The sequence below is a fragment of the Balaenoptera musculus genome, chromosome 4 (genome assembly GCF_009873245.2).
Source record: "Balaenoptera musculus isolate JJ_BM4_2016_0621 chromosome 4, mBalMus1.pri.v3, whole genome shotgun sequence".
Taxonomy (NCBI): Eukaryota; Metazoa; Chordata; class Mammalia; order Artiodactyla; family Balaenopteridae; genus Balaenoptera; species Balaenoptera musculus.
Genome location: NC_045788.1, coordinates 22,660,779 through 22,688,239, shown reverse-complemented (window position 1 = coordinate 22,688,239; position 27,461 = coordinate 22,660,779). Strand labels below are relative to the sequence as shown.

General features: G+C 42.8%; 1 protein-coding gene across 1 annotated transcript in view; it reads right to left on the bottom strand.

Annotated features, from left to right (window-relative positions):
* Positions 1-2,390: 2,390 nt before the first annotated feature.
* GRK7 (G protein-coupled receptor kinase 7) overlaps positions 2,391-27,461 on the bottom strand; it is a 37,176-nt gene continuing 12,105 nt past the window's right edge. The window contains exons 3-5 of the mRNA XM_036849491.1: positions 11,340-11,507; positions 11,029-11,135; positions 2,391-2,727 (exon numbers count right to left, since the gene is read on the bottom strand). Of these exons, the coding sequence (XP_036705386.1) occupies positions 2,391-2,727; positions 11,029-11,135; positions 11,340-11,507 (612 nt within the window). The remainder of the gene's footprint in view (positions 2,728-11,028; positions 11,136-11,339; positions 11,508-27,461) is intronic.

The following is a 27,461-nucleotide window of genomic DNA, read 5'->3' as shown; positions in this document are numbered from 1 at the left end:
CTGCTACTTACTGACCGTGGTCTTCAATTTAGTATGCCCTTACTATATGCAAGTCAAGCACTATGTGCTTCCTATACATTATTTCTAGTCTTCACAAAAACCCTGTAGAGCTGTGTGACCTTGGACAAGCTACAAAACATCTATGGGCATCAGTTTCCTCTTTTAAAATGCGAATAATAACACCCACAGGAGTCTGCATGCTACACTACACCACAGGGCCTTTCTTAGATGGTTGTCTTATTTCTCTACTGTGTCCCCAACATCACCCAGGACAGGGCTCAATGTATAACTAGAGCTCAACACGTACTTACTTGGTGATTATTTGAATATGGTTATCTTATTCAATTATTTTCCTGAGTTACTTCTAAAACATGAAACAGATTTGCATTTAAAGTTTATCAAAAGCAGTAGGCATTCACATGAAAGAGCCAATGCAAGTAGAAGTCACTTTTTAAAATGTCTGATGTTTATAAAGCTAAATCCTGAGATCTCTACTCTTGGAATGCTCTAGTTAATTGAATTTCTGTTAACTGTTGATTAGTTTTTGTTAAACAGACTTAGAAATTTTATCAAATTTTAATCTACTTTCTTGCCTTAGGAAGAAGAATCTGCGGGACACACCTGTATTCTGCTTTGGTGACTCAGGACTCCACAGTGTCTCTAGGGTAGGGTTTGGAGCTTCAAGGGGCTCACTGAGGATGGAGGATGAACAGGTGAGTGGCAGGTATTCTAACCCAGGACTCACCTCCATGGGGGTTTCTTCCTCCTTGTTCCAGATATGGTTGATGTTGTCTGGTAGTTGAGGATTACTGTTAGCTGGATTCCAGTTAATCAAAAAATTTTTGGCCAGTGTTTTTGTAATTCTTGGTACCCTTACTCAAGGGACAAAACTTTTAAAATAACTTCAGCCAGGTTTCTCACCTTTGGGACAAGAGAGATTTCCTTAGGCACACATACATCTTTAAAAAAAAAAAAAAAATATATATATATACATACACACACACACACACATATATATATATATGGTCAACCCAGATGTATATCTGTGTCATATACATATATATATATATATATATATATATATATATATATATATATTGGCCTTAAAATTCTCACTTTGGCTGTGCTTTTGAGAAGTGCTAATTCTCCTATAAAGTGCTGGCTGGGCAGCCACCTGAAATGAGGGCCACTGTTTGTTCAAATCAGTTTCTAAACCCATATGTCTCCCTCAGGTCTTGAAATAGTCAAGAGATCTACTTCCCAAGATATGTGTGAAGAACTAAAGTGTGCAAGGGCAAGGAAACCTACAAGATGAATACAGATTATCTTCAGTTTCATTTAACTGCAATTGCCAAAGTTATGCATTTTTTTGGGTATTTGAAAAGTTGTTGTCAAAATGTAAGACTGAGGTTTTGAGCAACCAGAACAAGGACCCATATGTAATAACATTTAAATCTGCATGACTGTGGTTCCCAAACTTTGCTGCACACTGGAATCACCCGGGGAGCTTTTGAAAATCTAGATGCCCAGGTTGTACTCCAGAACAATTAAAATCTGGGAGTGGGAGTCACATGTTAGTATTTTAAAAGATTTCTGGGTGATTCCAAAGTTCAGCAAAGTTTGGGAACCAATGGCATACGGAATTATACAGGTAAGCAATTTGTAGAATACTACTTAAAGAACTCAACTTACAGAATACTTTAATCCCCAGACCGCATGTATTTACATTTAACCTGCTTCAACATTATAATGGTAGAATATTTCAGAAATATGAAAAAGAGACTCTATAAATTAAAAATTATTCTGTAATCTGAAATATTTCCAAAATAGTACAATCCACTCCTTTTTTTGCAGGGAGGGGGAAAATCAGAAATATTTATTTCCAGGTTCAAAATCCCTTTTATAAGTACAGAAGCAGGAGAAATACTGAAAGATGAAAGGAAGAAAAGATATAAACAAAGAAAAGCTAAAATGATTATTTACTAAGAATTGCAAATGCTCGTTTTCTGAGCACACCACAAAGCTCCATTCTCTGTTCCTAGGACTTTGTGTAATTATCAGGGACATGATGGCAAAGGCTCATGCTTTTAGTTTAGCAAAATAAACCTGAGTGTTCCTTTTCCCAGGTCTCAGTGAAAACTGAGACTGTACTCTTCTTTATGAAGGAAGAAAGAAAGAATAAAGAAAGGAAGTAAGTTAGGGAGGAAGGGAGGAAGGAAGGAAAGAGAAAATATGTCTTAGTGGTGAGCTCACCTATCCTTTGAACTGTTTTGTGGTTGAAATGCCCTTCCTGACTGATCAGTGCTCATTCAACAGATTTTCACGTATTAGGAACATTCGAGGATTATGTCAGCTGAGACTCCTGCTGCCTGTTTGGTAGAGAGAACAACTTATACTAGCAAACATATACCAGACTTAGACGAATTACCCTCCCCGCAACCTGCGGGCCTGTTGGGGTCATTCAATTTGGCAAACAGTCCCGTTTCTATAATCTCTTCCTGCCAAGCTACAGGGACAGCACCTGTTGCAAATCTTTGGAAGAACTGCGTATCTTTATCATCAAATTCGACTCCTCGAACCTCAGAGAAATCTTCAATTTCATCGATATCTTTGGCATAAACCACTGATGGGTCTAGCACAAAGGGAGGCTCAACTAGGCCAGCTTCCAGGAGAGGAAAGTTGATGGTTTTGAAGAAATGGTGTTTCCTGGGATCATCAGACTTTTCTCTGTGAAGAAAGGAGATGGCCAGCCTGAGACACAGTAACAAACCCAAACAGGAACTGTTCTAGCAATTCAAAATATGTGGTCTTCTTTTCCTAGAATACATTTCATTTTAATTGCAGAGACAATATAACATAAAGAACAATTTAGAAAAATTACAACTTTCAAAACCACCCACAGGGAATTCCCTGGCAGTCCAGTGGTTAGGACTCCACGCTTTCGCTGCCGAGGGCCTGGATTCGATCCCTAGTTGGGGAACTAAGGTCCCATGAGCCACACATGGCCCAAAAAAAAAGAAAAAAGAAAAAAATTACCCCACACTTCTACTATATGCAGATAGTAGCATTTTCATTGTTTGTAGATCACCTTCACATTTAGATGTAATTTTTAAACAGCCAAGTAGTTGACATGACTTTTGTTCTTGGTGTTTCATGGAAACACCAGCAAAATTCAGTGGAGTCAGAACCTCCTTGCCTGCAGCTTCCAAGTCACTCACTGCCTCTTGCTCTGTCCTTCAGGGTTACATAGAACAAGTGAAGCACGTCTCTTCTTACCTGACCACCACTTACATTTTAAAAGACAGCAGTCATATCTCCTCACTCTTCATATGACATGATTTCTAGGAGCCCCACCTACCTCCCTCAACTGCCACAGTAATTTTTAAAGACTTTTAAATAATCCATTAGCAATTTTTAGCAGCATAACTGAGCGCACATTCGGTGCTCAAGACTACAGTTGTTTGTTATCAAACCCTCTTTCCCCATGCTAGAAATTATTCTAGTATTTGCCTTAGAATAAGGGGGAAAAATGTGTGTTTCCAGTTATTTGTGTAACCTTTTATATTAGTTAACTATTGCTGTGTAACAGATTGCCCCAACATTTAGTGGCTTAAAACAACAAACATTTGGGACTTTCCTGGTAGTCCAGCAGTTAAGATTCTGTGCTCCCAGTGCAGGGGGCCCAGGTTCGATCCCTGGTCAGGGAACTAGATCCCGCATGCTACAATTAAGAAAGAGTCCACATGCTGCAAATAAGAGTCCGCATGCCGCAACTAAGAGTCCGCATGCCGCAACTAAAAATCCTGCATGCAGCAATGAAGATCCTGTGTGCTGCAACTAAGACCCAGAGCAGCCAAATAAATGAATAAATAAATATTTTTTTAAAAAAACAGGCTTTATTTAAAAAAACAAAAACAAAAACATTTATTATTATCTCACAGTTTCTGTGGGGCAAGAATCTAGACTTGGCTTAACCGGGTGCCTCTGACTCAAGGTTTCTAGAGACATCACAGTAAAGCTGTTGGTCAAGGCTGTGGTCTCATCTGAAGGTTCGACTGGGGTGGGGGGTCAGGGTTGGGGTAATCTGCTTCCAGGCTCACTCATATGGTTATTGGAAAGCCTCCATCCCTCCCCATGTGAGCCTCTTCACAGGGCTGCCTGATGCCATTGTAACTGTCTTTCCTCAGGACAAATGGTCATAGCAAGAGAGAGACAGAGAGAGAGCTCGAGATATAAGACACAGTATTTTTATTACCTAATCTTGGAAATGACATCTCATTACTTCTGCCATATTCTACTTGTTAGAAGTAAGTCAGTACGTACAAGTAAGTCCAGCCCATCCTTAAGGGAAGGGGTTACTCAAGGGTGTGGATGGCAGGAGGTAGGGATCTTTGGGGACCATATTAGGGGTGGTCTACCATACACTTCTCTTGGTTCTTCTTGAGTCCAAGTTTTAAAGAAATAAAAAGAGGGCTGTTTTGTGGCATCAGGTTCAAACGATTTTTTTATCTTTTTCATTTTTTTTTTGAAGATTTATTATTTATCATTTATTTATTTATTTTATTTATTTTTGGCTACATCGGGTCTTAGTTGCGGCATGCAGGATCTTCGTTGAGGCATACGGGATCTTTCATTATGGTGCACAGGCTTCTCTCTAGTTGTGGTGTGCAGGTTTTCTCTTCTCTAGTTGTGGCATGCAGGCTCCAAGGCGTGTGGGCTCTCTAGTTGAGGGGCGCGAGCTCAGTAGTTGTGGCATGTGGGCTTAGTTGCCCCACAGCATGTAGGATCTTAGTTCCCTGACCAGTGATCGAACCCATGACCCCTGCATTGTAAAGCAGATTCTTTACCACTGGACCACCAGGGAAGTCCCCTCTTTTTCTTTTATATGAGTAGGTACGCTGGTCTGACTAAGAGATGTCTTCCTTTTAGAAGAAGTCAATTTCTGTCATAAATCAACCTTAATAAAGCTAATTACATTCATGGTCTTCCCTTTTTCATTTTTGTTCTAGTAATCAGAAAGATTTTAGGAAAGGGATTGAGGGATTCCCACATACATCCCCTTCAGAGACCCCCTACCGTGTTTGAGGATTACTGCAGCAGACTCTGTCCAGTAAGATGACTAGAGTCTAAACTCAATAATGACGTTACTAATAACAAGCGGAAATAACCAACATTTATTCAGAGCTACTCTTGGCTAACACGTTATGCTCTTCACTTACTTTGTCACATTTAACCATCACAACAACCCTATCTGTCTTTTAACTGTATTTTAAACCTCTTTTAACCTCTTTATACTTGCTTTTGCATTTATAAATAGCTGTGTATCTGAGAAAGCCAGCAAATATAGGTGAATTTTTCAAAGGAAAAATTGTAGTCAAATATTATCATGGAAAAGAGAAACTCAGTCGAAGGCTTCTGATGTCCAGTAATTGCCCAGTTCTTGTTTTGTGATTCAAGCCTAGCCCCATCCAGAAAGGCCCATCCAGGACTCCTTGGACTTTTCCCATTATGACCCCACTGAAAAGAGAGGTATGGAAAACTGTGTCATAAGATACTATAAGGTAATTCTGTTCTCCCCAAAGCCACCGAGTCTCCATGAATTGAAAGAAAGGGAAATGCAGGCTTGCCATCTATTAGAACCTACTGACCAGACTTCCCTGGTGGCACAGTGGTTAAGAATCGGCCTGTCAAAGCAGGGGACACGGGTTCGATCCTTGGTCCAGGAAGATCCCACATGCCACGGAGCAACAAATCCCGTGGCCACAACTACTGAGCCCGCATGCTGCAGCTACTGAAGCCCGTGCGCCTAGAACCCATGCTCCCCAACAAGAGAGCCCACCGCAATGAGAAGCCCACGCACTGCAGTGAAGAGTAGCGCCTGCTTGCTGCAACTAGAGAAAGCCCACACACAGCAACGAAGACCCAATGCAGCCAAAAAAAATAAAAAGAACCTACTGACCAATGTCTGTGTGGTTTACATCCTGTAGAGTAAGAGCCTTGAGGGAGGGTTACTAAGATGAATTGAAACTTCAAGGATGGATTTTTTAAAAAAGTCAGATCTATTGAGGTATAATTTACACAGCAACATTTTAAAGTATCAGAAAGATTTGAGGAATGGGGGTTGGTACCAGATTTTAAATGTGTCAGAGCAAGGATAGAGGTAAAATTCCACCCAAGTAGATCAGGAATGAACCTCAGGCCTGTATGTCTCAGAACAGAGGCGTTAGAATGGGACCAGGTGCCATGAGGAAGGAGCTTGTACCATCCTGATGGCTGCTGGCAGGTACGAACACCCTGTACCAGAGGTCAAGAGGGCACCTTTAAAGTCACTCTGAGCAGATTTAACTTGGATAAAGGAGAGTGCCCCTGGGCTCGGTGACCGTGGGGAACTTGCCAGACCAGTCCTCACGTCAAGATGCACAGTTCTCTTATCTAGGAAATAGACTCGCAGATGTAGAGAACAGACTTGCAGTTGCCAAGGGGCAGGGGTGGACTTGGAGTTTGGGATTAGCAGATGCAAACTATTACATATAGAATGGATAAACAACAAGGTCCTGCTGTATAGCACAGGGAACTATATTCAGTATCCTGTAATAAACTATAATGGAAAAGAATATGAAAAAAAGAGTATATATATGTATAACTGAATCACTTTGCTGTACAGCAGAAATTAACACAACGTTGTAAATCAACCCTACTTCAATAGAATAAACTTTTTAAAAAATGCACAGTTCTTAATTAGCATCTCAACCAGGCCCGGGTGGCCTTGGCTTGTCCATTAGGGATGGCCAACTGCAGCCTTTTTGCAACTAGTCACAGAAGACGGGGGAAAAACGGGCCACATTGAGGTTTTCTTTATGTTCTTCCACATCCCCAGCTAGATGCCCCTGGAGGGCAGGGCCCATGCCTTATGCCCCTTTCCAATAAATATCTGTGGGTGCTGATGCTAACAGCAGAAGACTAGGTTCTCCAACTTCTGCTCCTTTCCCTCTGTGTCCAGGTACTGGAAAGCTGATCACTTGGCTCTTTTGCACTAGCCATGCTTACCTCAGTTGTGTAATTAGAGTGAAGGTTATTTGACTCTTGAACCTTTCCCTGGCAGATTTGTTCAGGGCTCTTTTGGCCCATCATCATGCAGTGCCCTTGGGCAAATAGGGGAGACTATTGAGGGTGGCAGCACCATTTGTAAGGGCCAAATCAGCAGCTGCAGGGAGACTTCTCCTGCTTATTGAATATATTTCAGAGCATTGACAGGGGCTATTGTGTTACCAAACCCCACACAGAGATTACAATGGATTTTCTAATAACAGTCAATGAAGGAAAGATACCAGCTGCCCATACACGAGGACCACACTGTGGGGTTTGATCTGCCAAGAACAGTGGCTATTGGCCTGAGAAGCACTTAAGTCAGAGACTTGCATGGTTATTTGCCCTTATTTGGCTGCACTGTCTGATCAGAATAAATCCTGCAAAATACTTAAGTCTTCACCTTTTATTTTATTGGAAAACACCATAGTCGACCCTATCTGGAGTCCCTGTGAGATGATCAGAAAAGCTTTTGGCTTCTCTGCAAAATTAATTCACAGACCCATAAAGGCAAAAGAGGAGATTCCCTTCAGTGATGTCTAAGGAAGGAGAAGGTTTTTTTTTATTTCTTTCAAATGCTCGTGAATGCAACAGGGAGGGGGCACTTGACCTCTCCGCTGTGTAACACATTGTCTAGGTATTTGCTCGGCTTTGGAGGATGCCCATGAAAGTAATCAAACATTATCTCATTTAAATGAATGTTTAAAAAATACAAAGAGTTGAAATGAAAACGTTGGAAGGTTTTCTCTTTCACTGAACAGCTGGTTTTTATATGCTTTCTCTCTAATGTTGTAAACAGTTTTTATACAAAACAGTCACAACAACAAATGCTTTTTAAGAAGGTTTTGCTTGACAGAGCAGCTTCAGGCCATGATCCACTGCTTTAAGGTGGCGTTTTCCTGAAGAAGTTAGTCAATGTTTCATTTTACAGATTCAAAGTGTGCTTATAAAGCACTGAGATAGATTTTTATTCAAAGACACCAAGTGGGTTGTGTTCCCTTCAGGGAAGTCATCTAAAGAGACCGTTCGCTTCTTTCACTGCTTTGGCCACTGTTGGGACATCCTCTGACTCCCCCGTATGGGCTTCAGAGCCAAGATGGTAGAGATGGTCTGTGTTCACCACATCCAGCTCTCCTCTCCTTCCTGGACAGACAGAAAGCGGCACTAGCCAACTCCCTTGCCCTTAGGCAGGGCCCGAGGACTCATTCCGTCCGACAGAAGTGTATCTGAAATGACCTGTAAAGTGGGTCTGAGGCAGGACAAAGCTCCCCAGGTTCTCTGCATGCTCTCTTGTTGCCATAGCAACTGAAACCACCAGTTCCTGGGGGGCTGAAAGATGGAAGCAGCCTGAAGCTCTGAGTCACCATTCAGAAGAGAGATACCTGGAGAACACTTGGACCCATAAGGGACTTCATGTGAATGAGAAATAATCCTTTAGTTTTAAGCCGCTGAGACTTTGGGATTTGCTTGTTATCACAACATGGTCTATTTTGACCACACTAATACAACAATGTTGGAATCTACACAGGAAAATCACTTCCACATTTTACTTTCACATCAGTGAAGAGTTCCATCTCATTTCAAAATACTCATTTGTTACTTTGGTTATCTTTGAGATGCTTTGAAAGTCATTACAAATGAATTTTGTTTCGCTATTTAAAAAAATCAGATCAAAAATAAAAAGCTTGCCTCCATACGTAAACATTGTGAGCTAAGGCAGCCCTGTTCTAGAGCCTCCACTGACAACTACTCAGAAGATTTAGAGTAATTTGGCTCTCTAAGTTTTGGTGTAATATTACAAATCAGTCATATTACTTTATGGTTGTAACTTTCTTTTTGTATGTATTTTTAGATTTTGAAAATTCAGTCCAAGTCATTTAAGACACACGAGCTCGTAGTTTAGTCAAAATATTATCTGATATCACCCTTAGAACTAATTAATAATAATTGCTATCACACTGAATGATTCCTAACCTATGTTATATCTAATTTTGCAAGCATTATATCTAAACCTCAAAATATCCCACTGAATAAGTTAGGGTTCTTTAGAGAAACAGAACCAAAAGGGCGCGGAAGGGGTCCAGAATGCACAACAGTGACATAAAAATTATTTTGAGCTGAAGTTATTTGAGAGTCAACAGATGCAGGTTTTGAACTCCTCTTGTCTGCCTTTAAGATAAGCAGAGCCTTGGAAACAAACTCAACTTATAAATCTTCTCCCCGGGAATTTCAGGAGTTTTGGAACCAGGAAAGATTGACTCTTATCACCAGTGACAGATCTCAGCACCACACCTAAATAGACATTGCCATAAAGCTATTATATCTCCCATCTATTCTCCTAAGGGCCATTTATCTTTCCTAAAAGTCAACTGTTCTCCCATAAGTGCCCTTACCCCACTATTTCAAAGAAGTCATTTGTTTTCCTGTAAGTGACCTTCTCCCCATCCCCTTTCCCTATTAAATGGAATATAAGCCCTCAATTCTAACTGCCACATAGTCACACTTTTTTGTGAACTCTTGTGTACGTACATAAATAAAAATCTGTTTTTCTCTTGCTAATCATCTTTTGGCAGTTTAATTTTCAGACTTCCATTCCTAAACCTAAGAGGGTAGAAGAAAACTTCTTTCCTCTCCCCCCAGTACGTGTGTATGTATGAGAGAGAGAGAGAGAGAGTTTATTTTAAGGAACTGGCTCAGGCAATTGTGGAGGTTTGGCAAGTTCAAATTCTGCAAGGTAGGCTGTGTGGCTGGAGACTCAGGCAAGAGTCACAGTTCAAGTTCAAAGGTGGTTTGCTGGCAGAATTCCTTCTTCTCCCAGGGAGGTCAGTCCTTTTCTATTAAGGCCTTCAACAAATCGCATGAGGCTCATCCACATAATGAAGAATAACCTGCTTTACTCAAAACCTAGTCATTTATATGTTAATCTTACCTAAAAAATACCTGCACCGAAACATCTAGAATAGTGTTTGATCAAATATCTGAGTACTGTGGCCTAGTCAAGTTAAGACATAAGATTAACGTGCACACCCACAAAAAACCCCATTTTATATATGAGGATATTGAGACTCCAAGAAAGTAATTCAGTTGCTTGGGGTAAAATGATCAGTATGTAGCCAAGCTGGGATGTGAGTCTACGTCTGTGACTTGAAAACCCTTGGTTTTCTCCTTATGTGACACAGTTACTCACTGCCAAGGGTCTTTTCATAGGTTAGGTTTTTTTATTTTTTTCTTCTAAAATATCTTGATCTTATTATTCCTTTGTACGCAATAAAACTTGACTTTCCTCAAAACTAATTTCAACTGCACTTAACATAGCTGGCAACATCATATGTACTTAATAAATATCTGTTGACTGATTAATGATATTTTACAGAGATGTTTAAAAGGGGCAGAATCTTTCACTTTAAAATACATCTTGGAGGACTTCCCTGGTAGCACAGTGGTTAAGAATCCACCTGCCAATGCAGGCGACACGGGTTCAAGCCCTGGTCTGGGAAGATCCCACATGCTGCAGAGCAGCTAAGCCCGTGTGCCACAACTACTGAAGCCCGCGTGCCTAGAGCCTGTGCTCCGCAACAGGAGAAGCCACCGCGATGCGAAGCCAGCGCACGGCAACGAAGAGTAGCCCCCCTCGTTGCAACTAGAGAAAACCTGCGTGCAGCAACGAGGACCCAACACAGCCAAAAATAAATAAATAAATAAATTAAATAAAATTTTAAAACTGCAGTATTTATTTAAAAAAAAATACATCTTGGAGATTGTTCCATATCGAGTGTTCATAGTGTTTGAAAGTGTTGAAAATACTTAACCACATAATATACAATTAATAACAGGAAAATACTACTACTACTTAATCCCAAGCCTTTGTCATTAATCCAAAGTATTCTCCAAATCCCTGTGGAAATGCTGACATCACTAATCATGTCTTTATATGATAGTTACCTGCTTCCTAAGCGTTGCTCTGGTGTCTTAGCCAAGAAGAGTCTGCAAATGTCTTTTGCTTCCTCTGTGAAGTTATCGTGTTGGAATCTGACTTTCTCTTTCAGAGAATCTGACTTCCTCTTCCTCCTTTTACACTGAAAGCGGAAGCGTTCCTGCAACGCTTAGGAAGCAGGTAACTATCATATAAAGACATGATTAGTGATGTCAGCATTTCCACAGGGATTTGGAGAATACTTTGGATTAATGACAAAGGCTTGGGATTAAGTAGTAGTAGTATTTTCCTGTTATTAATTGTATATTATGTGGTTAAGTCTTTGCTTTAAATCCTCTTTACTGACTTTTTCCTTGTAATCTTTGAATGGTGTTCGTCCAGCAATCATTTCACAAATGCTGCATCCCATTGCAAACCAGTCCACAGGATAGGAATAACTCGCTTTTTCCATTAGGATTTCAGGAGCCATATAACCATTGGTTCCAGCCTGTAATGCCCCAAACAAAAACAAAACAAAACAAAAACACTAATGTGAGTGTAACAGACACTGCTGATAGCCTACACAATACCCATTCTCCTTTTCTTTATTTTTTTATTATTTTAATTATTTTTTGGCCATACACTGTGTCATGTGGGATCTTAGTTCCCCTGACCAGGGATTGAACCCACGCCCCCTGCAGTGGAAGTACGGAGTCTTAACCACTGGACCGCCAGGGAAGTCCCTGATTTTAGGATTGTAAGTCATATAATCATTGGTTCTAGCCTGTAATGCCCCAAACAAAAACAAAACAAAACAAAAACACTAATGTGAGTTGAACAGACACTGCTGACAACCTACTCAATACCCTTTCTCCTTTTCTTTCCTTGTTGAGGGAACCCTAATTTACTTGGAGTGGCCATGTGTCTAACCTATTCTATTCCCTGCTTTCCCAGCAGCCTCTGGTGCAGTCAGGACAGGCCATGCAATCCATTCTGGCCAATGAGACATAAAGAGGATTTGGCTGGAGTGCATTATAAAAGAGACAGATACGGCTGATCTTGAAGTGGGAAAATCACCTAGACTCTCTTAGTCCCCTCACCTCATCTTTAAGGTAAAAAGTTCACACGGCTGTCTCTAAGATTCCCTAAGTTCTGCTTCTGCTTTTTATTCACAGATAATAGAAAATTAGATGCATGATTTTTTTTAAGTGGAGTTCTTTATTGCTAATATTGGATGTTCACATAATACTATCTAGTCTATGATTTTTTTACTCTATTTGCTATGTAATGATACTAATACATCGGCCATCTTTGCCTGTTTGTCTCTGCACTGAAAATTTAATACAGAAATTTTAATCCATAAAATTCCACACATGAAACTTCATTTAACATGCAAGACTATATATTGTAGGCACACTTCTACTGACAATATATACCAAATGACCATTAGGTTAATGTGTGTGTGTATATATATATATATATATATATATATATATATTTTTAAATACACATAGCATACAATTTACCATCTTACCATTTTAAGTGTTTAGTTCAAGAGTATTAAGTACGTTTATGTTGTGCAATGAATCTCCAGAACTCTTCAGCTTTAAAAGCTGAAACTCTATACCCATTAAACAATTCCCCATTGGGCTTCCCTGGTGGTGCAGTGGTTAAGAATCAGCCTGCCAATGTAGGGGACATGGGTTCGAGCCCTGGTCTGGGAAGATCCCACATGCTGTGGAGCAACTAAGCCCGTACGCCACAACTACTGAGCCTGCGCTCTAGAGCCCGTGAGCCACAACTACTGAGCCCAAGTGCTGCAACAACTGAAGCCCACGCACCTAGAGCCTGTGCTCTGCAACAAGAGAAGCCACCGTAATGAGAAGCCCGCTCACTGCAACGAAGAGTAGCCCCCGCTCGCCACAACTAGAGAAAGCCCGCGTGAAGCAACGAAGACCCAACGCAGCCAAACAAAACAAAGCAAAACAAAAAAACCAAAAAACCCCCCAAAAAACAATTCCCCATTACCCCAACTCCCCAGGCCCTGGTAACCGCCATTCTACTTTCTGTCTCTATGAATCTGACTATTCTAGGTACCTCATATAAGTGGAATCATGCATCATCTGTCTCTTTGTAACTGAGTATAATTTCAATACATTCATTCATTCAACAAATACATACCTTGTAATTATAAAGTATATACTTACATTATAATATGTTTTCATAAAAACTAAGCTGCTTTTGATTAAAGTATAATCTATAACCTTTACAGCACTTAAAAATGCAAAGAACACCCTAAAATGACAGTAAGCTTCTATTAATATTTACATAAAAATGAGAACATAAATTATTGGCAGAGTTGTGAGAAACAGATGTGCTCTGTAATTTGACTCAGATTTTTAGGAGAGCAGTAAGACACAGAGCATAGAAAATGAGATGTATCAACTGTTCCTGTTCTTCAACCAGGTCACTTGACTTTGGAGCAAGTAGCTCAAAGAATTGACTCAGAAGAAAGGGGAAGGAATCTACATCGCGATGTTCATAGCGTCATTATTCATAATGGTTGCAAGCTGGAAACACCCAATGCCTTTCAATAAAGACAATAGACCAGGAGACTTCCCTGGCAGTCCAGTGGTTAAGACTCTGTACTCCCACTGCAGGGGGCACGCCCACGTGCCCTCCATGCGACCAAAAAAAGAAAAAAGAAAAATAGACTAGAGTCTAGTGTTAATACCAAGAAGTGCATATATGTAATGGGTTTCGCATACTGATTATAAATGTGAATTCAGTACATCAAAAAAGGTTGGAAAGTGTTTTTAGTTGTTTACTGGGTGATTTTTTTTCTGTCTAGTTGCTTAAATATATGTTTTTAATGTATACAATATATGTAATACCTTAGGAATATTAAATTTCATGGATGATTTTTACATGGATAACAACAATGAAAAACATAAATGACCTAAGCACTAATGAGGAGTAATTGGCTTGAGCAAGAAAATTGTGGAAGTGACCTGGGTCTGACAGGCTGGGCATGAGTCAGCATGGCACTGCTGTTTTCGTAGAAGTGGATATGTAATTTGGGTGACCATATGTTCCGGTTGGCCTGGGGCAGTTCCAGTTTACATCTGTTGTCCTGGCATCTTGTCCAGTGTTACATCTGCCCAAACAAAAGGGTGCTGTAGGCTCCTCTGAGGCCCAGGATACAGTCTTACTCATCTTTGTATCGAACTGGGTATTTACCCCCCAGCCTCCCTTGCTGCATGCCCAACAAAATGTTTCTTACGTAAACAATAGTGGAGATGGTAACTAGATGTTTTCCATTCACTATCCAACAAATATTTGTTAAGCCACACCCTGCGGTGATTTCTAGGGATACCAAGACATACTAGGCCTGGCCCCTGACCTTGAGGATTTATAGGCTGGTGGAGACAGGTCAAAAGGTTAATTCAGTAAAGGAGGGTAAATGCCTTAATGGGAGTGGAAAACAAACATAGGGAGGCCAGAGGGTGTGTGTGTGTGTGTGTGTGTGTGTGTCTATGTGTGTGTTGGGGATACTTCACTGAAAAGTGACAGCCGAGCTGAAATATGAGGGAAGGATCTGTCACAAAGAGAAGGCTGTCCAGGTAATGGACATGTGCAAGAGATGGAGTCCGAAAAAATGTGGGGTGCTTGGGGAACTTTAAGTAATTTGGCATTTCTGGAGTATAAGCTCTGTGGGATGCAATGGTGGGAGGGGAGACTGGAGGGGGAGATATAGATGAAACTGAAAAACACTGTCTGCCAAGGTAGCAAAAGTCCATTCCCAGGCTCCCTTTTCCCTTTGTCCCTTTACTATAGAGCCAGAAGGCTAAGCACTCCATCTCCCAGCCTCACATGTTGCACCGAGGGTGGCCATGGGATAATGTGATATGAGCTTTACTTGAGAGGTGTGCAAGGTGAAGGCACTGACGGTTGGGAAAAAGCTTAAAAAATGGGGGAAATATCCAGTGAGAACACGAGTAAAACTTAAAGTAAGTCCTTCATAATGTTTAGTTTTCATGTAAGAAATACACACTCATTTTTTAAATATCTCATTTTTAAAAGCTCATTCTCTAATTTTAAGTACTTTGAAAAGGAAAAAAGTAATATTTATCAGAGGAAAAAGAAAGTTAACTAGGCCAGAAAATAAGATATATATTTATAAATTTCTTATGTCAGAGAGCATGGTATTAAAAATGTGAAGGTCAAAGCACACGTTTAACAAAAAACACTGCAAATTTTTCATCACTGCTCTTATTATCTTATGTAACCTCACCCTGAATGACTCAGAATAAACCATTTTGTGTGCTCAACAACAACAACAAAAAAAAAATGGGGGAAATACATGAAAGATATAAGATGGATTAATGGATCAACAGAGGGATGGATAGATGGATGGACATGTGATAAAGCAAGTCTAATAAAATGTTAATAATGCACAATGGAATATTGTTCAGCTATAAAAAAAGAATGAAGTACTGACACATGTTATGACATGGATGAACCCTGAAAACATTATGCTAAGTGAAAGAAGCCAGTCACCAAAGACCACTTACTGTAGGATTCCACTGAAATGCAATATCTAAAATTGCATGCAACCAATTTTAGTGGTTGTTTAGGGTTGGGAGAAGGGGAATGGGAGTGATTGCTAATGGGTAGGGGGTTTCTTTTGGGGGTGCAGAAAATATTCTAAAATTGTGATAATGTTTGCATATCTCTGTGAATATACTAGAAACCACTGAACTGTACACTTTAAATGGGTCAATTTTATGGTATTTAAATTATATCTCAATAAAGCTGTTTAAAATGTCAAAGGTAAACTCTAGGTCGTGGGTGTACAGGTGCTCGCTGTGAATTCCTTCAACTTCCCTGTATGTCTGAAAGTTTTCATAATAGAATGCACAGGGAAAAAAGGAGTAAGGGGTGGGGGGATGTGATGCCAGACGTTACCACACTGGCTGCTGGTTCATCAGGCACATGAAACTCTTCTGCAAGAGTCACAAGGAGGAACCACAGGGGAGAGCAGAGGAGGGACATCTATCTGCCCAGCTCCCTCCCATCTCCTACTTCCATTAGTCAATAGTTAACCCCATATGATATCACTTGTACGTGGAATCTAAAAAATACAACAAACTAGTGAATATAACAAAAAAGAAGCAGACTCACAGATACAGAGAACAAAGTAGTGGTTACCAGTGGGGCAAGGGAAGGGGGGAGGGGCAATACAGGGGTAGGGCTTTAAGAGGTACAAACTAATAGGTATAAACTAAGCTACGAGGATATATTGTACAACACAGGGAACATAGCCAATATTTTATAATAACTATAAATGGAGTATAACCTTTAAAAATTGTGAATCACTGTACTGTACGCCTATAACATATAATATTGTGCATCAACTATATTTCAATTAAAAAAAAGAAATGTCACTTTGAATTCTCTGACATGTAAATGTTTAATCATATATTGAGATTATATATCACTAAAAATAATAAAAAACAGAATTGTTAAAGCATGAAATAAAAAGAATTACCCCAAAGCTAGCTTGTCTCTATTTCCAGATATGTCATCCAGACCCTTAGCAGTTGCCTGGAAAACCAGGTCCCACATCATACTACAGTATAATATTTCACCCAGCTCTAAAAGTGGAGGAGCAACTTGGCCTACAAGTGGTGCCAACAGGGTGTTGCCCAAGAGAGAGAGAAAAGGAGGCCGTAGAGAGAATGTAAGAGGGTGTGTGAGGTTTGTGGCCCAGTATACCAACTTCATGAAATTTCTCAGTGATAGGCTTTGCTGTGGGGTTTTTTTCATCCCTGGTGCTGGCAACTGGCTGGCCTCTCAATCCAGAAACTAATGGCTGTCAGTATTGGGAAATTTTCTCAAATTACTTCTTTGATCATTTTCTCCCTTTCATTTTCTTTCTTCTCTCTCCTCTCCCCCTTTTTTTTAAATCCTGAACTTATCCTTTGTGTTTCTTATTTTTGCTCCTATTTTCTAGCTCTTTGTCTTTTTTTTTTTCTGGGAGACTTCCTCAGTTTTTCTTCTAACTCTTCTATTTTTTTAAAGTACTTTATTAATGGGAAACTTCACACATACAGAAAAGAAAAGACACGAGAATAATAAACCCAGTGTACTCTATACCCAGCTTCAACAATTATCGACACATGACCAATCTTGTTTTCTGTGTCCCTACTCACTCCCAATGCCCCCCACCCCTGCCACTAACTTAGATATCATTTGTAAGTATTTCACTATGAATCTCTAAAAGGTAAGGTCACTTAAAAAAACAAGCAAATAAACACAAAGCACTACAAACACCATTATCTCACTTTAAACATAACAATAATTCTTGAATATTATCAAATATCTGTACATGTTTACACTTTCCCACTTGTCCTATACACTTGCCCTCTAAATAGTTTGTTTAAATTTAGGTCCAAATAAGGTTTCCACAGTGTGATTGATTGATATGTCTCTTAAATCTTTGTGACTATATAAGTTTTTCCTCTCTCTCTCCTCACCCCCTGCAAGATTTTGTTGGAAAAAAAAAACTGGTTAAACTGCAGAGTTTCCCATAGTCAGATTTTGCTGACTGCATTCCTGTGGTGTTATTTAACATGTTACTCTATTCTTTGTATTTCCTGTAAGTTGATAGCTAAATCAACTTACAGGAAATAGCTAGATCTAGAAACTTCTACTGAACTTTTCATTTCTGCAAATATGTTTTTATTAACATATAATTAACACAGAATAATGTGCTTATACTTTTGGTTCAGTAAATTTTGATAATTGACTACACCCATGTAAATACAACCCAAACAAGATAAAGAACATTTCCATTCATTTCCTTTGTGTCCCTTCTGGTTCATTCTCCTCCCCTCTTCCCAGGCAACGACTTTCTGATTTCTGTCACCATATATTAGTTTTGTTTGCTCTTGGATTTCACGTAGATGGAACTGTATGGTAGATACTCTTTTGTGTCTGACTTCTTTTTTTCAACATAATGTTTTTGAGATTTATCCACATTGTTCTGAAAACATATTTATATATTTTTAATTTCCAAATGTCCTTGTTCTTCTCTGAATGTTCTTTGTTTTACAGCATCTGTTCTTGTTTCATGGATGCAGTATCTTCCCTTAAATCTCAAAAGATACTAATTGTAGGTTTTAAAAAATTTGTTCTTTTCTGCTCCCTGCATTGTTCCTGTTTCCTACAATTTCTTTCTTCTGTTTGTTTTGGCATTGTCTTTCATTTTGGAGGGTTTTTTCAAATGACAAGTGATTTTTTTTTTAATTTTTATTTATTTATTTATTTATTTATTTATTTATTTTTGGCTGTGTTGGGTCTTCGTTTCTGTGCGAGGGCTTTCTCTAGCTGTGGCAAGCGGGGGCCACTCTTCATCGCGGTGCGCGGGCCTCTCACTATCGTGGCCTCTCTTGTTGCGGAGCACAGGCTCCAGATGCGCAGGCTCAGTAGTTGTGGCTCACGGGCCTAGTTGCTCCGCGGCATGTGGGATCTTCCCAGACCAGGGCTTGAACCCGTGTCCCCTGCATTGGCAGGCAGATTCTCAACCACTGCGCCACCAGGGAAGCCCGACAAGTGATCTTTGACTCTTTGTTTGTATTTAAGAGTGCAACACCAAAAAGCTGACAAGAAGCTTGTCAACTGATGGGCTTCACTGTAGGGTGATTATGCCAGGCCATGTCACTGGGGACCCTACCTGTATCTGTAGACCTTCTGGGTTAGGCTGCTCAGTTTCCCCAAAGGGAGATCCTCCAATATCCCACCTGAGAGGTGTCAGCCTGCTTGCCCTCATTGTGGGAGCTGAGATGGGAAAGGGGCTGAGGGTCTCCCTGTATGTAGTATTTCATTCTCTATAACTCTGAGTTGGGCTATATGTTCCTGGGTCAGGCTTCTCACTGGCTCAGTCTCTTGAGCTGGGGTGGGAGAGGCATGAAGAAAGACTGTAAACAACATCCAACTGCATTGCAGATGGTGGTGATTGGTAAGTTCTACTCAGCCATGTTTATTGTGAGCTTGCTCCGTGTGTGGCAAGCTTCCAGTGAGCAGATTTCAGAGGCGAGTGACTCTGAGGATTAAAATCGCTAATCAGGACACTGGATAAACATCAGTCGCTCAGTAGAAGGTGTAGGGTAAAAGTGGAGCGCATATGCCAGTCCTGAACAAAGGATTGTGAGACACACACCGGGAGAAAAATTGGAAATAATAATGGGCAATACTTATTGAGTGTTTATTACATGCTAAATATTTTGTCAAGTGCTTAACGTGAACTTCGTGTTTAATCTTCATGATAAACCTATGAGATAGAGACTATTTTATCCTCCATTTTGCAGATTAGAAAACTAAACCACAGAGAGGTTAAATCTTGCCTAAGGTCACCCACCCAAGATTCACGCATAGGCTTGCACTGTGAACCACTACATTACACTGCCTCTGTGGAAATAGGCGAGGTAGCTTTTTCTTATCCTTCCAAGTTCCCTTCAGGATTTCTTTTCTCCCTCTAGAGTATCCCCCTTCCCTCTCCCCATCTGCCAGGTACTAAGTCCTCATCTTGGTCCGTTCTTGCTTAAGCTGCTTCTCTTCTTTTCCCAACAAGTTCTCTGTTCTTTGCCTGCATCACTGCTCAGTCAAGCTGGCTGGGCTACTCCACACCACAGAGGTTGCTGGTTGGTGGGGACCAGACCCTGAGCCATGCTGGGACCAACTTGCTCCCTCCCCCAGGAAACAAGTGAAGAATCGCCGGCCGTCTTTACAGCACTATAGCCCCTTGGAATCATGGAAAGAGCGCTAATAGCATGCAGGGTAACCTCAGATTCATTCCAAATAATTATCAGGACTCTACCTCTTGGCCCTAAAGACAGAAAATGTCAGTGATGGAATTCTGAAGGGCACCACCTCCTTGAAGAGTGGAGGTATTTCACAGAGGAGAAGAATGGAATTAGCAGCATACGCCAGAGTCTAAGCACCCAAATTCCATCGCAGCCTCCAGCTGAAAAAATTAATTGCCTGCCCTTTATGCCATTTGTCTTCTGCATGTGAACTGCCTCCTCAGAGTGGGGTGGGAGGAGAGAACGGGCCAAGCAGCATGGGGCAGGGTCTAACCACGCTGACCTCTCGTGGCTCAGTTTAACTCCTGCAGTTACACAGAGCCCCCGCACATCAGCCTCTGTGGCATCAAAACAATCTCTTTCAGTCCGTGAGACCAAGAACTGCCATCGCCAGGGCTGTAGGGATCACCCAAGTGTCAGCAGCAACAGAACTCAGTGTTTTTGTGTATAGTTTAACTTTTTTTTTTTTTTTTGCTTCATTTTGTTTTGCCTTGGTTCTATAGTGCCCTTTGGTGACCCAACTCCGTCAACACCTGGTCAGGCAAAACAAAGTATGCCCAGCATTCAGGGCATCAAGCATCAGGAAGCCAGATGGGGTCCAGACCCCTCCCCCCGGTGGGCAGCAAGAAGTCCATCTACCACTGTCATCACGTGTGGGTTGCTTAGTCCCATCAGGGCCACCTGTCACCTACAGGTGTCCAGATTTTGAGGAAGGTGGACACCCCAGGCTGGGATCGGGATCAGAGCCAGCTTGTGGGGACCTGTACGGGCACCCCCTGCCTTGCTCTTGCTGTTGAATGCTGGCTTCCGCTGACCCTGCAGTTGTTGTCACTCTCACCCCTGGGCCCACGGGAGCTAAGTGGCAGGGCCAGGCTGGGCGGGGTCTGCCCTGTGAGTAGCCCAGTGTGGCTCCGGGCAGGAGCGAACTGTGACCTCATCCGCAGTGATGAGAACAGGGAGTGGCCTTTCAGTGGGGAACTGAGAGGGCATAGTTCTCATCTGACTAGGTTAACACGTCCATTAAGAAGTGTGCGTGTCCCCGCGCATGCTTGCGTGTGTATGTGCAGGTCCTTCAAGGTCAAGGTCACTTCCAGGTCCCAGTGAACCTGAAAAGTTGGCAACCTTAAATTCCATCATTAAAAGAAATGCCTGTATCCTGGTGCCCTTGGTGTGGCCAGGCCAGGCTGGATCTACTGAGCCGCGCGGGGAGAAAGACGCGGTCAAGGAAGCTGTTTCTGCGTTTCCCGATGGCCCAGCAAACTGGCCGGCGGAGCAAGAAACCGCCCGCGGATGCCTCTTCCCCCCAGTTCATCACAAACCAGATCCACTCGACAGCACAATCCAAACAGAAGAGGGAATCAGAATGTACATCTTTTGTTTGCCGTGGCAGGAGAACTGTTGAGCAGAGGAAAAAAACAAGCTGAGCTTAGCGCTATCGGCTGTTTCCTGGGGCTCGCTCCTTCCTTCCTCCGAGGGGGGCCCGGCCGCTTTGTTCTCGTTCCCAGCTGCTCCTCTGCGCCTTTAAGCGGTGGCCTTTGCAGACCTCAGAGGAATGCGGCCCGGGACCCCAGGGGACTTTGCTCCGAGGCTCCGCCCTGTGTGCTCAGCCCCGGGCTGCAGCCTGCAGAGCGCGGACCTAACTTTTGCTCCTTGCCCTCCCGCCCCGTCGCTTTCTGCCAGCCACTTCCTGGGCAGGAGGGGGAGCCTCAGCTTTCCTGCTCTCCCTGACACCCCTGGGAAGAGGGGATCCAAAAGAGGGATCCCTGCAAGAACTAATTCTGCAGCTATACAGTCTGGCATCAGTCTGCTCTGGTGCAGATCTCAGCTCTACCAATTACTAGAGCTGGTCACCCCCAGGCCAGTTACTCAACCTCTCTGAGCTTCACAGCTCTTACCTCATAGGACTGTGATGAAGATTAAAGCCATAAGACACACTGCGTGCCTTTCCAAAGCCTGGCACATAGCAGGCCCTCAATAGGTGTTAGCCACGATGGTCACCAAGCCAGGTTCTGGTTGTCTCAGGCAGGGCAGCTACACAAAGAGAAAAACCCAGAAGCCTCTAAGACTCCATCAGATTGAAAGACGGGCCTGGTACCTCATCAGAGATCAATAGCTGTGATTCTTCCACTGGAGTGTGTTCTTTGGTGGTTTCATATTCTGCGAATCTGGCCAGCAGCAGGCTGACGCCTATTTTCCACGGTGCCTCTAAGACACTCAGAATAAAATCACAAACGAAGCTCCACGTGGCTGTGAGGAAGTGAGACAATGGCATGGGCCTGCTCGGCTCAGCTTCCAGGCGAGCTGCGCCTTCATCCACTGCCCACCCGGCTGCAGCCTTGGGGTCCTGCTGGCTCCTAGTGTCCCTCAGAGAACAAAGCACAGCAGCAAAGGTCCTCTGAGCAGCTACAGTGCCTTTCAGGTGAGGCAGAAACAACGCAACAGTGGGGATCGTGGCAGAGGGTCTAGCGCTGGGCTTCTTGTAAAATAATCATAGCAATCATTTTGTGAGTGCCTACCAAGTGGTTGACCTCTGCTAGGCATTCATCTACTTTAATCTTCTCATCAAGCCTAAGAGGGCAGCAGTATTAATCAGGCTCAGAGAAGAGGCATGACTTGTCTGGGGTCACACGCAGGGCTATGGCAAGCCTAAGTGGCACGTCTGGGCCAGTTAGAAGAAGGTTCTCTGTCTGGGTTTGTGGTCAGCCTGTGCATCTGTACACAGCAGCCATAGTAAGTGGCAGAACCAGATTGGCAGACTCACTCTCCTTCCATCTTTTTGATCCTGTGGACCGTATTTCATCAGCTGCACTTGATCTGAAAGGATGCTCTGAGCTTCCAACGTGTCTACCTCAAATTAGGTGATGCGGCAACGGTTTGTTCCCTGGATCGCATCATCCTGCATGACAGCCCTCTCCTGCCGGACCCTGCAAGCCTCACGACTCTCTTTTTCTCCTCACTGCCACAGCCCAACAGACAATGTGCCAGCCTGGCCACTTCCCAGGGAAGACGGAGGGCCAACCCATGCTCCACGCACCAAGCCGTGCAGAGTGCCAGATTCTCTTCCCTCTCCCTCTTGTTTCCTATATCTGTGAGTCTGTTTCTGTTTTGCATATACATTCACTTGTACTATCTTTTACATTCTCCATATAAGTGGTATTATATTTGTCTTTGACTTATTTCACTAAGCATGATATTCTCTAGGCTCATCCATGTTGCTGCATATGGCAGGATTTCATTCTCCTTTATGGAGGAGTAATATTCCATTGTACATATATATTATACCCCATCTTCTTAAGGCAACTGTCTGTTGATGGGTGTTTCCACGTCTTGGCTATTGTAAATAGTGCTGCTGTGAACATTTCACTCCCCTCCTCTTTACCCTCATCCCAACTCCCTCTTCCTGTTGGCCCTTCCAAGGCTGATTTTGTCACTTTCCTGCCTGGAAACCTTCAGTGGCTCCCCAGCACCCTTGGCATTGGGTTCGAATGCCCTTGTCTGACTCCTCCAGCCCCCTAGGGCCTGACACAGGCTCCGCTCTCGGTGGCACCTGTTGTCTCCCTCTCAGCCCGTGACTCCGCACTCCAGGCAGCTTCAGAGTCACACTGCCCTTGACTGAGCCCCAGGCCTCTGGCCAGGGTTTTTCACTGCAGCACTATGGACATGGTGGATCATTATTTGCGGGGAGGGGCCGTGGTGTGCGTTGTAAGATGTTTGCAGCATCCCTGGCCTTTACCCACAAGATGCCGGTAGCAACTCCCCAGTCATGACAACCAAAAAGGTCTCCAGACATTGTCAAAATGCTCTAGGGGCCAAAATCGCCCTCAGTTGAGGACCACCACCCTATGCCGATCCCTGTGCCAAGCCCACTCTCCTTTCTCTTCACCTGCCTCACTTCTTTTGTTTTAACATCTTTATTGGAGTATAACTGCTTTACAGTGTTGTGTTAGTTTCTGCTGTATAACAAAGTGGATCAGCTATATGTATACATATATCCCCATATCCCCTCCCTCTTGCCTCTCCCTCCCACCCTCCCTATCCCACCCCTCCAGGTGGTCACAAAGCACCGAGCTGATCTCCCTGTGCTATGCAGCTGCTTCCCACTAGCTCTCTAGTTTACATTTGGTAGTGTACCTGTGTCCATGCCACTCTCTCACTTCGTCCCAGCTTACCCTTCCCCCTCCCCATGTCCTCAAGTCCATTCTCTACGTCTACGTCTTTATTCCTGTCCTGCCCCTAGGTTCTTCAGACCTTTTTTTTTTTTTAGATTCCATATATTTGTGTTAGCATATGGTATTTGTTTTTCTCTTTCTGACTTGCTTCACTCTGTATGACAGACTCTAGGTCCATCTACCTCACTACAAATAACTCAATTTTGTTTCTTTTTATGGCTGAGTAATATTCCACCGTATATATGTGCCACATCTTCTTTATCCATTCATCTGTCGATGGACACTTAGGTTGTTTCCATGTCCTGGCTATTGTAAATAGTGCTGCAATGAACACTGTGGTGCATGTGTCTTTTTGAATTATGGTTTTCTCAGGGTATATGCCCAGTAGTGGGATTGCTGGGTCATAGGGTAGTTCTATTTTTAGTTTTTCAAGGAACCTCCATACTGTTCTCCATAGTGGCTGTATCAACTTACATTCCCACCAGCCGTGCAAGAGGGTTCCCTTTTCTCCACACCCTCTCCAGCATTTATTGTCTGTAGATTTTTTGATGATGACCTGCCTCACTTCTGTTTGCCTTGTGAGTCTCGACTCAGCTGTCATTTCCTCCTGGAAGCCCTTCCTGACCCCATGACCCAATGTTGGGCTGGTGCCCTCCCTATGCACTCAACTTGGACAGTCTGACTGCTGTATTGTCAGTGTCCTTTGACTTATCAGTCTCTTCCCTGTCCTGGGCTTCATGAAGGCAGGCATTTGTTTGCCTGGTATCCTGTTGTACTCAGGGCCAAGTCTGTATCTGTGACACAACTTCACCTAGTAAATCACCCTTGACACCCCCCTCTCCCTTAGCCCATGTCCAAACTATCACTGAGGCCCAGTCATTCTGGAATCTCCTCCCAGTTCAAACACTGTGCTCTGGCTCCACCACCCCTCCTGTTGGCTGAGCTGCCATCACCTCTCACCTGGATTACAAATGACCACAATCCACCCGAATCCCCTCTGATCTGCTCTCACTTCAGATGGAGTGATTCTTTTTCAAAACAGAATTCTAAGCTTCTTGCCCCCTTTGGTTAAAGGCTTTCAAAGGCTTTCCAGTGTTCTTAGGCAAAAAACCAAAGTCCTTCACATGGCCTGTCATGCCAGGTTTGGTCTGACCCCCGCCACCACTCCAGCTTCATGTGAATCATGCCTCCTCTTGCTTTGTGCATTTAGTTTCCTGGCTTCCTTTCCCAAGCCGCATACACTTTGCACTGGCTGTTGCCACTGCCTGGCATGCTCTGCCCCGTCTGGAGTGGATACTGAGGTCTTCTGCCCGGTTCCTTCTTCAGGATCTCGGCCTCTGCTCCCCAGCTGCTGGGCCCAGGGCTGGTCTCCAGTGCAGCCCAACAGGGCCCTGTGCTCAGAAGCAGCCCCGTGCTGGGGTCTCATGCTTTGTGGAGGCTGTCTTGACAAATTTTTGAATTTGTATCTTGTAAGTTAAGTCCAATGAGACAGTGGAGCATGAATTTGGGTCTTGGAGTCTCAGCTCACACACAGTGCCATCTCTTGACACTTTCTTGCCTCCCAGTGATGGGTTCAGGGCTGTCTCCCTGCCCCCCACCCTGACTCTGCTCAGCAACTGTTGGCTACTTTTTGCCACCGGTGGGAGCCTGCATTTGGTGCAAGGAGGGCTGGGGTCAGGCATGTGCTTCCTTGGGTCCAGTTGTAGAGTGAGGCCCTGAGTGTCTGTGAGGGTCTCCACTGAATCCTGGTGGATCGCAGAGCCTGAGGGAGTGCAACATGAAATAGCAAATAACAGGGAGTTCCCTGGCGGCCTAGTGGTTACGATTCGGCACTTTCACTGCGGCGGCCCGCGTTCCATCACTGGTTGGAAAACCATCCTGCATGCCACGCAGTGTGGCTAAAATACAAAAATAAGTACAAAAATAAATAAATAAATAAATAAATAAAATGTTTTAAATGTTTGGGGGGGGGGAAAAAAAAAGAAAGAAATAGCAAATAACAAAAACACCACGATTTGTTGAAAGATTGAGCATGGAAGAAAGGAGAAAGCTTTTGCCTGATATTTGGATAAGGGGCCCCTCATTTTCATTTTGCTATGAGCCCTGAACATCAAGTAGCCAGCCCTGGCTGCGACCATTGACTGCTGATGGCTCAGAGCTGCCCCCTGCCCCCTCCACCTACCACCCCCCTACCCACCCCCCCTCACCCAGAACTGCCCTCTGCAGCAGGGAACTGCTTCACTCCAGCTTCTTCCTTCTTCTGGCAGCTGCCCAAGATCACCGACTGACCTTGGAGAGATACTAAAGCCTGGACCCTACCTCAGTTTGGGACAACTTGGAAGGGCCATCCCAACTCCAGAGCTCGCTGAAGAAGTAACCTCACTGAGGGTCAGCTTCTCCCTCTGCCCAATTCTGCCTTCCTCACGCATGTATCTTATGAGAGTGGAAATCTGTCTCAAAGTAGTTTCCAGGGAACCCAACCAAGACACCACCCCAACTGCTTTGCTGAGTGAAATCCTGTCTGTCCTCCCGATATCAGTAAGTTGTATTGCCCCTGGGGTTGATGCTCGGAGCCTCACATGTTAAGAAAAATCCTCCTTGGAGAGCCCCATGTACCACATCTTCCCAGCGGTTGTCATCATTGAAATGTTACATTCATTTGGGTGATTATGAAGTTCTGTCTCCCCCACTAGACTGTAAGATCCATAGGGCAGGAAATCATGTCTGTTTTTGCTCATCGTTCTATGCCCCATGTATTTTTTTCTTTTTTTGTTGTTTGTTTATTTGTTTGAAATTTTTATTTCATATTGGAGTATAGTTGTTATTACAGAGTATTGAGTAGGGTTTCCTGTGCTATACAGTAGATCCTTGATGGTTATCTATTTTATATATAGTAGTGTGTATATGTTAACCCCAAACTCCTAATTTATCCCTCCCCTCTCCAGTTTTTTTTTAAATAGAATAAATATGCATACTTTATTACTGCATCTTGAAATATACTGTAGCTTAAATATTTTACCAATTCAGTAAATCTAAACTTTATTTTTAACAATTTTTGAGACCAAAGTCAGGCTATAAATTGCTATATTCACATATTTTAAAATAGAATTGACAGGGTTGGTTAGGCATTGTGTTCAGCCAGGATTTGTGGGTAATGTCTGGATACTCTTATGATAAAAAACTTCTCATCTGACCAATAGGCTAAGACATTGGACATGGGCTGAATAAGTAAGACATAGATAGATAATAAGCAGGTTTCTGGCTTTGTTTTGACACAATTCTTCCTGTGCCTTATGTTTAGCACTGTCCTGGCATGTGGGAAATGCTCAATTAATATAGGTTGAATGAGTGAATGCATGAATGAGTTAATGAATGCCTTTTGAATGAAGAAATGTTAAAAAATAATTCCAAGACTGTAATGAATAT